General features: G+C 48.4%; 1 protein-coding gene across 1 annotated transcript in view; it reads right to left on the bottom strand.

Moving 5' to 3' along the window:
- PIGG (phosphatidylinositol glycan anchor biosynthesis class G (EMM blood group)) overlaps positions 1-15,413 on the bottom strand; it is a 1,567,692-nt gene that overhangs the window by 693,383 nt on the left and 858,896 nt on the right. Inside the window, exon 7 of the mRNA XM_069626359.1 lies at positions 2,898-3,115. Coding sequence (XP_069482460.1) covers positions 2,898-3,115 — 218 coding nt within the window. The remainder of the gene's footprint in view (positions 1-2,897; positions 3,116-15,413) is intronic.

The raw sequence follows: 15,413 nt of genomic DNA, 5'->3' as shown, positions 1-15,413 counted from the left end.
TTGGGGGGCGTAGAAAAATCCGACACGGGTCCCCGTTGATCGGATAAAGAAACGGTGGAGCTTGAGGCTCTTTTGACCGAAAAAGAGAACATTTTCCTAAGAAAAAGCGCGAAAAAAGCACTAAAGCTCGAGAGCAATAGCACGAGGATCCCAACACTTGAACGTGCGGTAAAAATCTGAAGATGGCTGCCAGAGGCTGGGTTTAGGGAGATGGCAGTCATTGGCTGTGGTCAGTATGACGCAGAGATCAGTGATTGGTTACTACTACGAAAGACAGATCAGAAACTAAACTGATACTGATTTTTCTTTACCGAGGATTTCCAGCCTGACGACGGCGAATATTCATGAGCATGTGAATCCATGCCAGATCCCATGCTGGAGAAATAAAATCATCCCCAAAAGCCAACACCTACCTTTTTCTTGCTGGGAATCTGAGGCAGACAAGACGACTGCATGAGGCAACTTGGGTTCCCCCTGGTAGGGGTTCAGCTCGCTGCTGGGGCCCCATTAATGCCTCGTGTTCCAGTGCCCTGCCCACTTACAAAGTTAAACTCTACACCGGTGCTGCATACCTTCAAATTACAGTGGCTAAAAAGAACAGTCAATGGCTTTTGACTGTGTGCATGATGTGCATGATTGACAGCTTCATACTGGCCAAAGTCTGCAGCCATGCACACAGAGGGAATGTATGCACTGTTTACACATAGGTTGAGGGGGAATCAGGCCTCTGAGGAAGGCCCCGCTCTCCCTAACCAAGCCAGCCATAGCGAAAAGAAACTTAGGAGTGGCGTTGAAGAGTGTAAAGATACAGCCTGCAGTGGCATCTACTGGGGGAAAGAGGAAGCTTTTTTATGAATAAATACTGCGATAATCCTGCATAACTGATAAATATTGAAAAATGAAATTCTCTGTATCTGCAATAAGTAAACATGTAAAAAAGCCCGATACGTCCTTTATCTAGAGGGCTGACGGGCAGGGTGGTTGGTTCTTACTCGACCTCCTCTGAACAGCTGCGTCCGCCGCTGCACCCGTTTCTTCTCTGGATGCGATTCGAAACTCCCGGGTTCGTCGCGGGCTGAAGACAAGTAGTCAGTGTGTTTCCGTTTGATGGGACAGGCTCCACCCTGGCTTAACGTCAACACCTGTAGCTGTAGATGTCATGTCAGTCGTTATTCCTCTTATGGGTGACCTCGTCCCAGTACTTGTGTAGGTAAACCCTCAGGTTTCTCAAAAAAAAGATCTTCCTCATCCCATTAACATAGGCTTGCCCATAGATAGAAAAGTGATCAAAATCAGCTGTTGATTGTCAGGCAGGTGACTGGAGTAGTTGGAATTTTAAGGATGTGCAGAAGGAGGGGTAAGAGGTGATGGAGCAGAGAGGGAGAAGGTTCCAGTGAAGTGGAGCAAGAAGTTGGAAGGAACGGAAACGGGATTGTGCACAAGGGGCAGGCGGAACAGTAAGTAGGAAGTGATCAGCAGAGCAGAGAGAGCAAGAGGGAGAGTAGAAGGAGAGGAAGGAAGTGAGGTAGGGGTGGGCAAGTCCATAGAGAGATTTGAAGACGAGGCAGAGGAAGTTGTACTTGAGTTGAGAGTGGAAGGAGAGCCAACCCAGTGAGGTAAGGGATGAAGAGAGAGAGAGTCCTGGTGGGAGGGAAGACAGAGAAGGGATGGTAGATGGATTTAAGAGGGGCTAGGTGTGAGGAAGGGAGACCAAAGAGGAGAACAAAGCAATATAGAAGTTGAGAGAAGATTAGAGAAGATATTCGAAGTTTAGTGGAGTGGAAAGTAAGAAAGGGACACATTTTGCGTATGTTATATAGGTGGAAGCGACAGGCCCTGGAGGTAAGAGATGTGGTGAGTGAAGTAGTTAGAGTCGAGGTGGAGACCAAGATTGCAGGCAGAGGGGGAGATGGGAGGGAGGAAGGAGAATGGAAGGAGGCGGAGAAAGCTGAGGGAGGGTATTAGCAGGAAAGAATAGAACTTCAATTTTCTGTGTGTTCAGGGTAAGAAAGGGGGAGGACATCCAGAATTGTATGGCAGTGAGGCAGGATGAGAGTTTATGATGGATGTCGGGGGTAAAAGATGAGAAAGAGAAAAAAAGCTGAGTGTCGTCAGCGTACAAGTGGTGAGATACGTCGGAGATACGTCGGAGGCAGAGATGATAGGAGAGAGAAGGGAGGTGTACAGAGGGCCAAGTACAGAGCCTTGGGGGACGTGGAATGGTCGTTAATACTGAGAAGAGATGGTTAAAACTGGAAAATCTCTGATTCACGGTTTCCCTTCATAAACCAATATCTCCCAAAAGGTTAAGGTAAAAAATGGGCGGGCACCCCAATGGCCCTAACAAAACAGGCAGGTAGAGCAGTCTGCTTAGAGGCCTATACATATACATACACACACACACACACACTTACTTTATGGACCTTTTATAATGCAGCAATTTACAACATAATTGCTTCCAGGTGCAGGGAAGAAAGGAAGAATGAAATAAGAGAGGACACAGATAGTGCATTCCAACAATCATAGCACACTACAACATAGTACATTCTTACTTGACAGCTGTAAAAGGTTACAGCTTTCAATTAACATAAAGGTCTACTATAATTGGGCTCCAATGGGGTCTATAATATTACAAGGAATAGTGTAGATACTACGAAGTTCAGAACAAGGAGGAATGCCAGGGATGGGACAGTGACAGTTTCGATAATTACAAATGAATATGATTCTGTTAAAGCCAAATGAAAAATATTTTTAAGGGTCAAGGAAAATATTAGAGTGCATGGATTGCACATGCAGCATTTAATGAAGTAAAAACACCATTCTGGTGAATCACAACTGTGTAATTATCTTTGCACCGATTTTCTTTTTTTCTTAAACACTAAATAAAAACATCTTACCTCTAGAATAATCACAGTCCCCACAGTCATGGAGTACACATCATATTGGGCAATCTGCTTACTAAGTGAATAGCTCAGTGCTTTGAGGGCATCTAAATATTGCTTTAGAACCTTTTTCCCAAGATTTGAAAGGACTTCTGAAGTATTCCCCTCCAGGTACAGCTTGATCCAATTACCATGCGATTTTTCCGCCATCTTAAATTGCTCAAATCCAGGATCTCAAAAGAAAAGATAAAACACTATTAGTATAACGTATTTCACAGTCCTTGTTATATTATCTTTTGATGAGTTTTGCAAATAAAAGACATCAAATTCAACCAAACATCCAAAAGTACACAACTCTGAATTAGTTTTTGCGCCACTTCATTGCTTTGCGTTGGCTGACCATTTCCTTCACCGCCACCCCTCCCCTGACCCTCCGAACATCTTGTAACATTACTAAGCCTATCAGCTCTCCCAAACTTTCATTATCTATTCCTGTTTACTTTGTCAACTATTTAATTGATTCTCTCCTTATGTCTGCTGTGCCTCCTTGCTACCAACTAGCACCATGTTTCAATTTGCCATCACCATACACAAACACCTTGACATGCATCACTTGTCATTGGCCTACAAGCAATACACCCTTTGCCATTATACGAGACCCTTTGCCTTGGCAAGCTACCTTTGGGGAATGCATTTCTTTTTTCCTATATCTGAAAAAGAAAAAGAAATGCCATCTTTCCACACCATGGTGTTACGCTAGATGGAAATCGGACTGCACACATGTATTGTTTTGGCCAAACGCAGGATATCAGATCATGCTGTGCCTGTCCTTTTGTATGCTTCTACTGACTTCATTGTCAGAGCATTTGTACTATAATTTAGGGATTTGAGCACTCCTATCTGTTGAATCCAGGGGAGTCATCACAGATTCCCCAGTGGTGACCTCCTCCATTGTGGCCAGGAGAAAGGCAGCCGCTACCTGATCCTGACCCTGGGGGGCGGTTTCATGACAGAGGATCACACGGGAGGAGACAGCTTTCGGGGAGATGTCATGTCTTCACTGGACAAAATGTTGTATCTCCCCCTTTCCCATGAGGAAGCCCCCCTTACACCCAAGACTCTTTTCCGTGAGGAAGACCCTCTGATGCTCCAGACCCTCATGGCATACGGTCAGATACGTGTTCCTACTGGTGGGAGAAGTGAACCCTCTTGTTTTTATGACCAAACACACAACTGTGAAACTAACTCACAATGCTCCAATTTAACACCCTTTTCTTCCAAGGTCCCTTATTATAAAACCAGTAAATAAAATTATTCCAATACCATGTGTTAAACAACTGTGAAGGCACCATGAAGCAGACACAGACAACAGGTTCAAGTTTGGTCAACAAAGTTTTAATGACTCGAAACATGGTGTTGGATAAGGCCTAACGTACCCTATCCTAAAATGAGAGTTCCCTACCTAAAAAAACGATGGGTAGTCTTTGTCAGGAAGTCAAAGCAAAAGTCTGTGTCCAAAACCTATACTTGCCCTCACCTCAAAATGAAAACAATGCGTAGGGATGTCAGCAACAAAAGAAATAATGTTCAAAGTAAAGTTCAAAGCTTCTTCTAGCTCTTGGCTTGTAATCAGCTTCCCTTCCTCAAGTTCACAATAGTTCAAAAGGCACAGGTGTTCCCTTCCCCAAGAGTTCCAATCTTCCAGCTGTTTAAAACGACCCAATGCCCTGGGATACTTCATAGCTCTTAGGATAGTCACTTTTAACCAGTTCACATTGGCAATTCAGTTTCTTGGCTTCAAAAGCACACAAAAGGTTGTAGTAAAAACACAAGCTTTGTTATAGGCGATTGCAGTATGTTTTCCATACAGGGGTGCACTCGGTCTAGGCGCAGTTAGCGGACCACACAGTCCACCTATTCTAGGTCACAGAACCAATGCCCCTTCTTGGTAGCTTTCCCCACAACTCTATGCCACTGCTTTACTTGACAGTGATGCATAATTAATTCACCCGTGTCTCACTTTCCTGACACTATATCAGGGCTGGTTTAGCCAATGTGCATTTGTCACACTTTCTTGCATTCTCCTGGCACATGCCAAAGCTTGTTTTCGCCCAATATACAGTTCTTTGAACTCTTGGCTCATATCAATGCTCGTTTTCTCATCACACTTTCTTGCATTTGCCTGGCTCCTGCCAATGCTCGTTTCCTCAATTTCTCATGTAATGCACAGTTCATTACGTCTGGGAGATTCCCAAACTTTGATACTCTGTTCAGTATTCAAGAATACTCCACTTGCACAAGCTCCGTTTGGCAGTCACAAGATGTTATATTTGCTTTCACTTTGTTCTGTAGTCAAAGGCATTTTGTTTGGTATTCAGAAGAGCTTGTAATTGTTTTCACTTCTACCGACATGCAAAAGTACTTGTAAATGCTTTCAGTTCGATTTAAATCAATGTTCCTTGCTTGGTTTCCATACGCGCCTGCCAGCCTGGTGTTCGCCCCGTCTTGGTTCACTTACTGGTTGTATCTTATGGCTTCAGTGCAAGGTCCTTGTGGCTCTGCTCACACAGCGATACTCCGCCAGCAGCTTGAAATCTTTACGACCACTTTGCTCGGTCATGCAGGCCTCCCTCTTGTAGTTGCCACCGGCTTCCAGCGTCCTTCAGTTCTGCTTCTCGCTACACACGCTCTAAAATCCATGAACGGGTCTTGAGCACTCGACTTGCCAAACTGCCGATCCAGAGAGGTCAATCTGCACACCGCAGTCTGTAGCAACACTTGCACAGCTGACTCCCTTTCCAAAAGGATGTCAGCTTTTAAAGTTTCTGCCGCCATAAACACTAGACCGCACACCATTAGAACGGCAGTCCTGTCCTACTCGTGCTGGCCTCTTCGTCCCAGTAAGCAGCTGAGGTGTCTGTATTAACAAAATGAGGATGTTGATCTTTTCCTTGTCACAGTGTCAAACTGGTGTTTCTTGGGGAATGTAAGGGAAGATTAGGGAAAGGGTTCACAATAGCCCAGAAAGGCTGGAAGGATAAAGGGTGCACCATGAAAAGGAAATGGGGATAGCATGTCTCACCTGAGAACATCCTCATGGTGGCAACAGTAAAGACCGACACAAGTGATCACAGTTCAAGGGTGTTTATTAAACTGTATAAATGTGTCAGAAAAATGCCTAATATAAACCTAAAATGGGAGCAAGCTACGACCATCAAATAATAATAAGGCAATCCTAGTGGTGTCTTGTCAAATAAAAAGGGCCTGTAGTAAAAAAAAACAACTATTGCCGATCCTTACCGCTAAGTTACAAAAAACGTGTGATAATGTTCATCAGAAAATAAAGGAGTGTCCGTAAGATAAGTCGGGATGGTGTAACTGGGGTCATCCTTCTCCACGTTTTTAGCCCGGGACAAGGCGGGACTCTCGAGCACAGCACACTCATGGGCTTCTTCACCATGAGCTTACAGTTTGTTTCCAAATTATCAGTGCCTTCTCTGGCAAAGTCTCTTTTACACCAAGTCTCTTGCCTCAGGGGGCCTGATCTACTATTAACAAACAAAAGGTCCTTTCACTAATCTTCCAGTCGGGTGATTTCCTTTCACCCGTGGATCCCCCCCCTCAACCGGGTTCCAATCCTTTTTGTAACCTTGGCTTCCCTCAGTCGGGTACACATTTGCCAATTTCACACAGTTCGTTTATCCATAATACCTTTTAGGATTCACTTCCCTTGGCTTTTCCTAGCCCCCAGTCAGGCTTTCCACAATTATCGTTCATACAGCGTTTCCCTCAGCTGGGCGCACAGGCCCGTTTTACAATAGCACAACTTTGTTAATGGGTTAAGGACTTGAGTGTACAAGGGATTTCGGTTCGACACTTGTATTACCACCTTAGCTCTGTATGCCAGCCTTTTCCTACGGCCTCTGGTTATCATATTATTCACAAGAAAAAGGGGACCAGCCAGAGTCTTTCAAATGGATGTCCACTTGGCGCCGGACCACTCCGCAGCTGGTCTTTCCCTGGGTTTTAAAAGTTCAGTAGCACACAAGTTCTTGGTTCATAATAAGTTGACATTTGCAAACTTTGCTCAACATCGTCCGGGTTTACTATTGGTTCTCCCTCCGACTCACCGGCTGTGCTGACCTCCTCCTCGTTTCTTGTCTCATGAGTCAAGGACGGTACCACGGTAGCAAGCATGCCTCCCCCACCTCGGTTATCAGTGCGGGAGGGTCCTGTGCACCTTGGACATCTGTTACACCACACGTCGGCTGTAATTCCTGGTCTTATGATTCCTTTCACTGAGTCTTTGCAGGCTTGGGTCGAAAAGGGCAAGGGCACTTACTTCCCCTTCTGGTTGTCCTTTCCAGTCTCGCCACCTTTCTTCTCTATTTGAACTGCCGTCCTGGAAAAGCCACCTCCTCGTGTGCCTGTCCTTGCTCAAAGTGTGCTCTCGTGCGCTGCCTTTTATCCATGTGGGGAAGGAAAAGGGCCATCAGAGGTGTGTGTAGTTATTGTCACTTGCCTGTCTCTGCCTGACTCTGCCCGACCCTGCCTGACCCTTGTGTTGGGACAAATCAGGTAAACAGCTCTGGTGTTAGCCTGTTGTCTTCCACTGTGTAATAAAGTGTGTGTCGGAAAGGTGTGGGGGGGAAGAGAGTGTAAGTATCATACGGGGTAGGATGGGAAAAGGTATTATGAGGAAGTGGGTACTGCGTCTCACCCATTGGTGTCCCACTTCCACTCCCCGAAGACCCCCCCCCCCCCCCAAACCAGGTGATACTCTCCCATTGGTCCATCAGGAACTGGATCCAATAGCAATGGCAGTGTCCTGGCCACCTGGATGACAGATGTCCGGGGACTAGCGGGTGAGACACCTTCAGGTTTCTCACAGGATGCCCTCAAATGCATCACATAACATTAGGAATTTCAACTCCTAGAATTCTCCAAATACTGAGTCGAGGACTATGCAGGCGTTTGAACCATGTACCAAGAACATGAATTACACTGAGCAGTCTAGTCGTTTTTCTGAGGCACATGTGCACGGGACATGTAAACCTAAGAAGCGCATTGTTCAGCACGGCAGCGAAGGAGAAGACGTTCGGCTCCTGTTCAAGAGCTCACGAATGGTACATTCTGCTCTGCGTGGCAGAGCAGAAGAGGCCACCACAAGAGAGACGCGAAGCAAAGACTACAGTGCCGTGGAGACACTGGGAGCTACAAGGAAGGTCCTGGACGCTCAGTGAGTCGAGAAGCTGGCATTCTCCATTTCGTATACTGAATGGAAGCAGACATACAACCGCATTTCGGCGAGGTAGGCCGGAAGAACGTCTACAGCTTCCAGATTGGGAAAGCAGGGGATACCAGCTCACGGCAAAGCGTGAACCCGACCAGATTCTGGAGAAAGCCGGTGAGTCTACCCAAAGCTAGAGGGGTCCCCGAGGTGTTCTGGTGACTGCGCCCAAAGTAATTTGAACATTATAACTTTGTGAACCCGATGAAAGGCTTGCTTGAATATCAGTAGGCAGAAAGGCAAACCCAAATGAACTGAATATCTGAAATGTAAAAGTGGGGTCAAACTTAAAGAAACCATACCACAAGTATATAGATTAACCCGAGGGCCACAGCTATAATAGTGATGAAACAGAGAAGCACATGGAAGTCTGGATAAACCAAAGAAACAAGGCGAATTAAATATTTATGGGAAATCCTGACAAAGAAGACAGCAAGCATGGATTTAAATACAAAAGTCCTGGCATGAGAGTAAACCAAGCAGTTGGGGCTGCAGAAAGAGTCCCGGCAGGAGAGTAAACCAGGCAATTTGCAAGCCCCAAGAAATAGTAAAGGTAAGATTAGTGTTTATTTATTGAACCCTGGAAAGTTTGATGTTAAAGAAAGACATTGCTATCCAGACAACGGAGAAAGTTGCATTAAAGAAGAAGAAGTTACTTTCTTACCTGGTTACGTTCTTTCGATGGGATGTTCCGACGACGTATTCCACATCTATGACAGGTAATCACCACAGCTGTGCTGCTTTGGAAAATGTTCGGCGTCTGCGTCAATGATGTCGATACGCTGTCCTCGAGTGCCTCCGTCGAGCCGACGTCACTGGATGTTATAAGTAGGACGCACAACACCCGTAGCCTCAGTTGTAGTTTTTTTCCCCAGAACGCGTGGCACCAATCTGCTGCCAGAATAACTACAGAAAGCCTTGCGGAAACGGAAGCTGCAATCGCATAAGAAATTCTGTAGAGGGGCATGCCGGGAGGGTTCGATGTGGAATACGTCATTGGAACATCCCATCGAAAGAAAGTTACCAGGTAAGAAAGCAACTTGTTCTTCGAGGGGATTGGTTCCTCCGACGTATTTGTCACGGATGGCACTCTGTTAAGAGTGGCACAGGGCACCCAGGTAGGGTTTGAGTGGTTGTGCCGAAGTAAGGTGGACAGATAAGTACACAGCTGAAAAGTAAATGAGAACAAAGAGTAGGCAAATGTAGCAAGGAAATAAGGTACAACAGAATGGATTCCCTCTTGGGGTGTATGCAGCTATGGGGAAGTGTGTTCCACGGACCTTAGGAAAAACTCTAACCTTCTGCACAGTTTGCTATAACAGAGGCCCATGCAGTTTGCTCATGGCCGGGAACAACAGCTGTGGGTGTCTGTAACACAGAAACTAGACAAGGGAAGGGGCAGAGGTTGCCTGCCAGAAACCAACAGACAAGCCCTGTACAAAGGGGTCTACAAACGATACAAGAAAAGACAATAACAGACAAATCCAGGAAAAGGGAAGTCGATGAGCAAACTAGCAGAAGGAAATGAAAGGAAAGCAGTATAACTGAATTGGACAGGGATAAAGAACGGAGGGTTTAAAACGAGGAAGAAAGCAAGGGAGCAGCAGTCAGGAACAGGGGGCTGCAATAACTGAAAGTAATAAATGCAGGTAAACTGTTGTGGATTGCAGAGGACTGTAGGGTGCAAGGTAGAGAGCTCAGAGGAGCAGGACAGCAAGGAACAAGCCCAAAGGAGCAGGGCTGTAAGGAAGGGAGCCCAGAGGAAAAGGGCTGAAGGCAGCAGAGTGAAGAGGCTGCAAGGCAAGGAGCCTAAAGGACAAGGGCTGTAGGCAAGGAGCCCAAAAGACAAGGGCTGTAGACAGAGGGGTGTAGCAAGCTGCAAGATAGGGGTTCCAGAGGACAAGGGCTGTAAGCCGCGTAGAGATGCAGACTGCAAGGCAGGCAGCCCAAAAGGCTCGGGCTGTAGGCAGCAGGGTTTAGCAGGCTGCAAGGCAGGATGCCCAGAGGAGCAGGGCTGAGGCAGGGAGCCCAGAAGGGCCAGGGCGGAAGGTAGAAGGTAGCAAAAAGAGATCGGCTGCAATGCAGAAAGCCCGGCAGGGCACTGGATCAAAAGCAGGGGTAATCAGGAACAACATACAAAAATTCATAGCTCGAAGCATAAAGGTGCTGGAAGGACTCTTAATGCAAGAGCCTGAGCCCCTGCAGGCAGCAGCTTTTATACCGCCCTGCCCAGCACAGAGGCAGGCTAATTGGCCGCACCTGGATCAGCACACCTGAATACAATCTGCCTCCTCCCTCTCTGTTCCTGAGCTGGTGGAAGCAGAGCTGATCCCTAGGGCTTCTGGGGATTGCAGTTCCGATGATGATGAATAGGAATGGCCAGAAATAGATAGTTATGGCAAAGTGCATTGTGGTACTTGTAGTTAGTTGGGTAAAATAAAAAAGCACCAAAGTCTCGCAAATGGGAAATAAGGTGCAAAAAGTGAATAGAGGTTGTTCCAGGAGTTTTCTGTAGATAAATGAATAGCAATTAGTCCATAATGAACGCCAATGTATGCGCCCATGGCGCAGGCATGACAGTATTCCACATCTATGACAGACTCCCAAAGCAGTACCAACATATGGAGGTGGGAAAAGAATTTAGAATTTTAGAATGCCCAATCAAATTGCAGAATAGAGGACTGTCTTACCAAAGGCCAAATCTTGCCCATGGATAGAATCCAGGGAGTAGTGTTTGACAAAAGTCTGGATAGAGGCCCATGTGACTGCTTCACAAATGTTACAAATGGGACCACCCCTCTGCAGAGCAGTGGAGGCAGCCACACCCCTAGCAGAATGGGCGCTCAAGCCTACCGGAGGGTCCTTACCCGCCAGACGGTAGCATTCCGAGATGGTCACGATAATCCATCTGGACAATGTCTGCTTAGTAACAGCTTGACCCAAACATGCGTGAGATGTAGAAGCTTAACGCTCTCCTAGGATCCAACCTATGGAGTCTCTCTTCTTCCTTACCAGGATGCGAAGGAGGATAGAACGCCGGAAGAATGACGACCTGGCTTAAATGAAATTCCAACACAACCTTTGGAAGAAAAGGAGGACGAACCCTAAGGACAACCCTGTCCTTATGGAACACTGTGAAGGGTGGCTTAGCGGATAGTGCCTGCAACTCACTCTGCGAGCGGAAGTAACCGCAACTAAAAATACAGTTTTAAAGGTCAACAGTCTCAAAGGGCAAGAATGTAAAGGCTCAAAGGGAGCTCCCATTAGGAATTTAAGAACCAGTTTCAAATCCCAACCGGGCACCTGGAAAGGCAACGGTGTGAACACATTAGTGAGCCCTTTCAGAAACTGAGAAATCAAAGGAATCTTAAAATAAGAACACTCCTCAGGCGAGCGCTTAAATATGGGCAGCGCCGCCAGGTAACCTTTAACAGTACCCACTTGCAGGCCCTTGTGGGCTAATGAAAGCAAAAAAGACAGAACCACAGGAATGGCAAATGAAAAAGGATCCACATTCTTAACCCTGCACCAGTCGCAGAACTTTGTCCAACGTCAACGGTACAGGGACTTTGTTGCGGGCCTTCTGGCCGAAAGCAACACCTCCATCACGTCTTCAGGGAGGTCCCAATCCTTATACCTCAACCTTTCAGAAGCCAAGCATGAAGGTTGAGGGACTTGACCTCTGGATGGAGAACCTGACCCCCTATCCCCCCATCCCGTGAAAGCCGATCGTCTTGGTAGGGAAGATGGTGTGGAGGGCAGATGGACAAGTCTAGAAGGTCTGGGTACCACGTTTTCCTGGCCCATGCCGGAGCAATGAAGGTCATTGGGGAAGCGAAACTCCGTAGCCTCCGCAGCACTTGTGGAATCATGGGGACTGGAGGAAACGCATACAGTAGTGGGAAGGACCACTCCACTACGAACGCGTCTCTTAAGGCTGCTCTTGGAGGAAATTGCTGCAAGCAGAACCTTTCGCACTTCCGGTTGACACTGGTGGTAAAGAGATCCAATTTTGGGGTCCCCCAAAGGGCGAAGATCTCCAGGAGAATGTCCCGAGCCAGCTCCCACTCGTGAGAGACCATGCTCTGCCTGCTCAGAGCATCCGCCGCCACGTTTTCGTCTCCGGCCAGATGAACTGCCGAGATAGAAATTTCCTGCTGGATGGCCCAGAACCAGAGCTGCATCGCCTCTCTGCACAGAGGGAGAGACCCTGCCCCCCCCATTTTTGTTGAGGTAGTGCATGGCCACTGTATTGTCTGTCAGAATCAGGACATTCTTCCCCCGCACAGGCGTCAAAAAAGCCTTCAGGGCTAGCCTGATGGCCCTCAGCTCCAACAGATTGATATGGAGTCTGGACTCTGACGGAGACCAACGACTGCTGTCAACTTGTTGGCATAAGCACCCCATCCGGTGAGGGACGCGTCCATCAAGATCGTTACCTCCGGCCAGGGTAGCCAAAATGGAGCCCCCTTTATCAGATTGCCTTTGACAGCCCACCACAGAAGATTCTGGGCAACCGAGGGCGGCACCTGAACGGGGTCCGACATCCTGCCGGAGGACTGCGACCACTGCAGTTTGTGAGCCCATTGCATATATCGCATCCGAAACCTGGCCTCTGGCACCAGAAGCATGCAGGATGCCTTAAGGCCGAGCAACCTCAAGAACTCGAACGCCGGGAGACTTTGTGCATGTTGAAACTTGTGCACCATCTGCAGAATGTGATCAGCCCTCACCTGGGGAGGCGAACACTGCCCCAGGGATGTGTCGAGCACTGCTCCGATGAACTGGAGCCGCTGGGTAGGTGTCAAGTGGAACTTCTTTAAGTTGAGGGAGAAGCCCAGCCTGTGAAGGGAGTGGCAGGTGACGGACAGATGATCCAGGACTTGCTCGGGAGAGCGCGCCCTGATCAACCAATCGTCCAGGTAGGGATAGACGTGAATCCCCCCCTTTCCTGAGATACACTGCCACCACCACCATGAGCTTGGTGAAGACGGAGGTAAATCCCAACGGCAGGACCCGAAACTGAAAATCCGAGTCGCCAACCGCGAACCTCAGGTACTTCTTGTGCTTGGGATGAATTGGCACATGAAAGTAAGCGTCCTTGAGGTCAAGCGACACCAACCAGTCCTGAAGTTGAAGGGCCTGGAGGACTTGAGAAAGAGTAACCATCTTGAACTTGTCCTTCCTGAGGAGTTTGTTCAAACCACGCAAGTCCATGATTGGTCTCAATCCCCCGTCTTTCTTTCAAATAAAAAAATATGGGGAATACCATCCCTTGTTTGTTTCCGCTACAGGCACCAGTTGTATGGCGCCTTTCTCCTGCAGGGATTTGATTTCCTGCGCAAGGAGCGGATCCAGACTCTTTAAAGAGAGATTCCCTGGTTGATTGTCGTGAGGCCTCTGCCGGGAAGGAAGACAGTAGCCATGGGCTATGATCTCCAGAACCCACACATCTGAAGTAATGACACGCCATTCTACAAGATGCTGCACCAGCCTTCCCCCAACCTGCGAACCATAGGACATGGCCTCATGACTGAGCTGAAGCAGCTGCGGTAGTGCCTGAGGGCAAAAAAACTGCCCGAGCGGCCTTGGCACCTTGAGTACCTTGTTTTCCACCTTGTTTTCCACCTACGGTGGCCCCTTTGACTTGCAGCTCCCCTCGATCTACCAAAGGAAGAGTAGTATCGAAAGGAACATTCCCTCCTTTGCTGTCCCCTAGGACAAAAAGGCGGAGGTTGGCGAACTGCAGCGCTCAACGACTTCGCTGCAGCTTTGGAGATCTGCAACCTCTCAAGGCTCTCGTCAGCCTTGCTGCCAAAAAGATGTACACCATCAAAGGGCATGTTGAGAAGCCGGGCTTGTACGTCAGGAGCAAACCCAGACTTCCACAACCACGGAAATCTGCGCATCACGGAGCTCGCAGCCATGGACCAGCTGATACAGCCTGCCATGTCCACACCAGACTGAACATATTCACACATGGCATCCTTGCCATCCTGAACGAGGGCAAGAAAACCATCCTGTTCCTCCCCTTTGGGAATATGTTCAGCCACCAAAGATACACAATTCCACAGAGTGTGAGTGAAACGTGCTAAGGCACACACAGAGTTGGCTGCCTGTAAAGCCATACCCCGTGAAGAAAACCATTTCTTCGCCCAGCCATCAAAATGTTTGTTGTCCTTATCCAGAGGGATGGTAGGGTACGATGCCTGCTTTGCTGGGGCCGGGGCCGCCTGCACCACCAAACTCTCCGGAGTGGGGTGCGTAGTCAAGTAGCAGGGGTCGCTACTGGCTGGACAGTATTTTTTCGGCAATGACTTGCTCACTGCCGGGAGACTCTCCGGAGCAGTCCAAGCCGCCGCCACCCTTACTCCGTCACCCTCGAAATGAGACACCAGTATGAAGACTCGGCATGCGTGCCAGGCTCAGGCCTACCAAACTCAACCTCCGGAGGTGTGTCCAGACCACTGGCATCGTGCAAAGACTGACGCAGGTCTTCCAACTGGCTATGACCAGACAAGAGTTCGTCAGGAACCTTATCAGGAACCAAATCTCCATCAGACCCTTTATCCACCTCAGAGATGTAATCCAGAGACTGGAATAAATCCCTGGATGAGGGCACAGAAAAAGGTTCAAATAAAGGCTTCACTGACTTCTTCAGGGCCTTACTCTGAGTTTCCACTGATGCACGGGGTACCTCCAGTAAAGCCTCCACAAAAGGCGTCGAGGGAATCTGCGTCGAGCGTGGCGCCGATGGCTTCGACAAAGGCCTCGAGGGCGGTGCCCCGAGCGTGTCCTTCGACGGCCTCAGCGCGGATGACTTCCTCGGAGGTGGAGCCTCGAGAGTCCCTCGACAGACATGGCGCCGATGGCGTCGACGTCTTCTTAGAAGACCTCACAGGCTCTGACGGTTTCGAGGGTGTCGAGGACCGGGACCCGGAGCGGGCATGGCTAGAGCGATCCACCTTGTCCGATCGGGACCTCGAAAGCTCCCGATGATCGCGCTGACCGTCCGAGCCCAAAGGCGTGCGAGCGGTGGCCCTAGCATGTTCCCTGCCGGCTTCTCGCGAAGGCGCAGACGGAACAGAGCCCTGCGATTCGAAAATCGCCATCATCTCCTTATGAAATGCGTCCCATTCCGCAGGAGAGGAATGCTTGTTGGGACAAGCAACCCACCGTCTACCAGAGTCCTCGGACGAGGACGGGGAAGGCGACTGGTGACGGCGCTTTCGCAAGTGCCT

This window comes from Ambystoma mexicanum, chromosome 6p (genome assembly GCF_040938575.1).
Source record: "Ambystoma mexicanum isolate Mex_15411 chromosome 6p, UKY_AmexF1_1, whole genome shotgun sequence".
Classification (NCBI taxonomy): domain Eukaryota; kingdom Metazoa; phylum Chordata; class Amphibia; order Caudata; family Ambystomatidae; genus Ambystoma; species Ambystoma mexicanum.
This window is presented reverse-complemented; position numbering and strand designations above follow the sequence as displayed.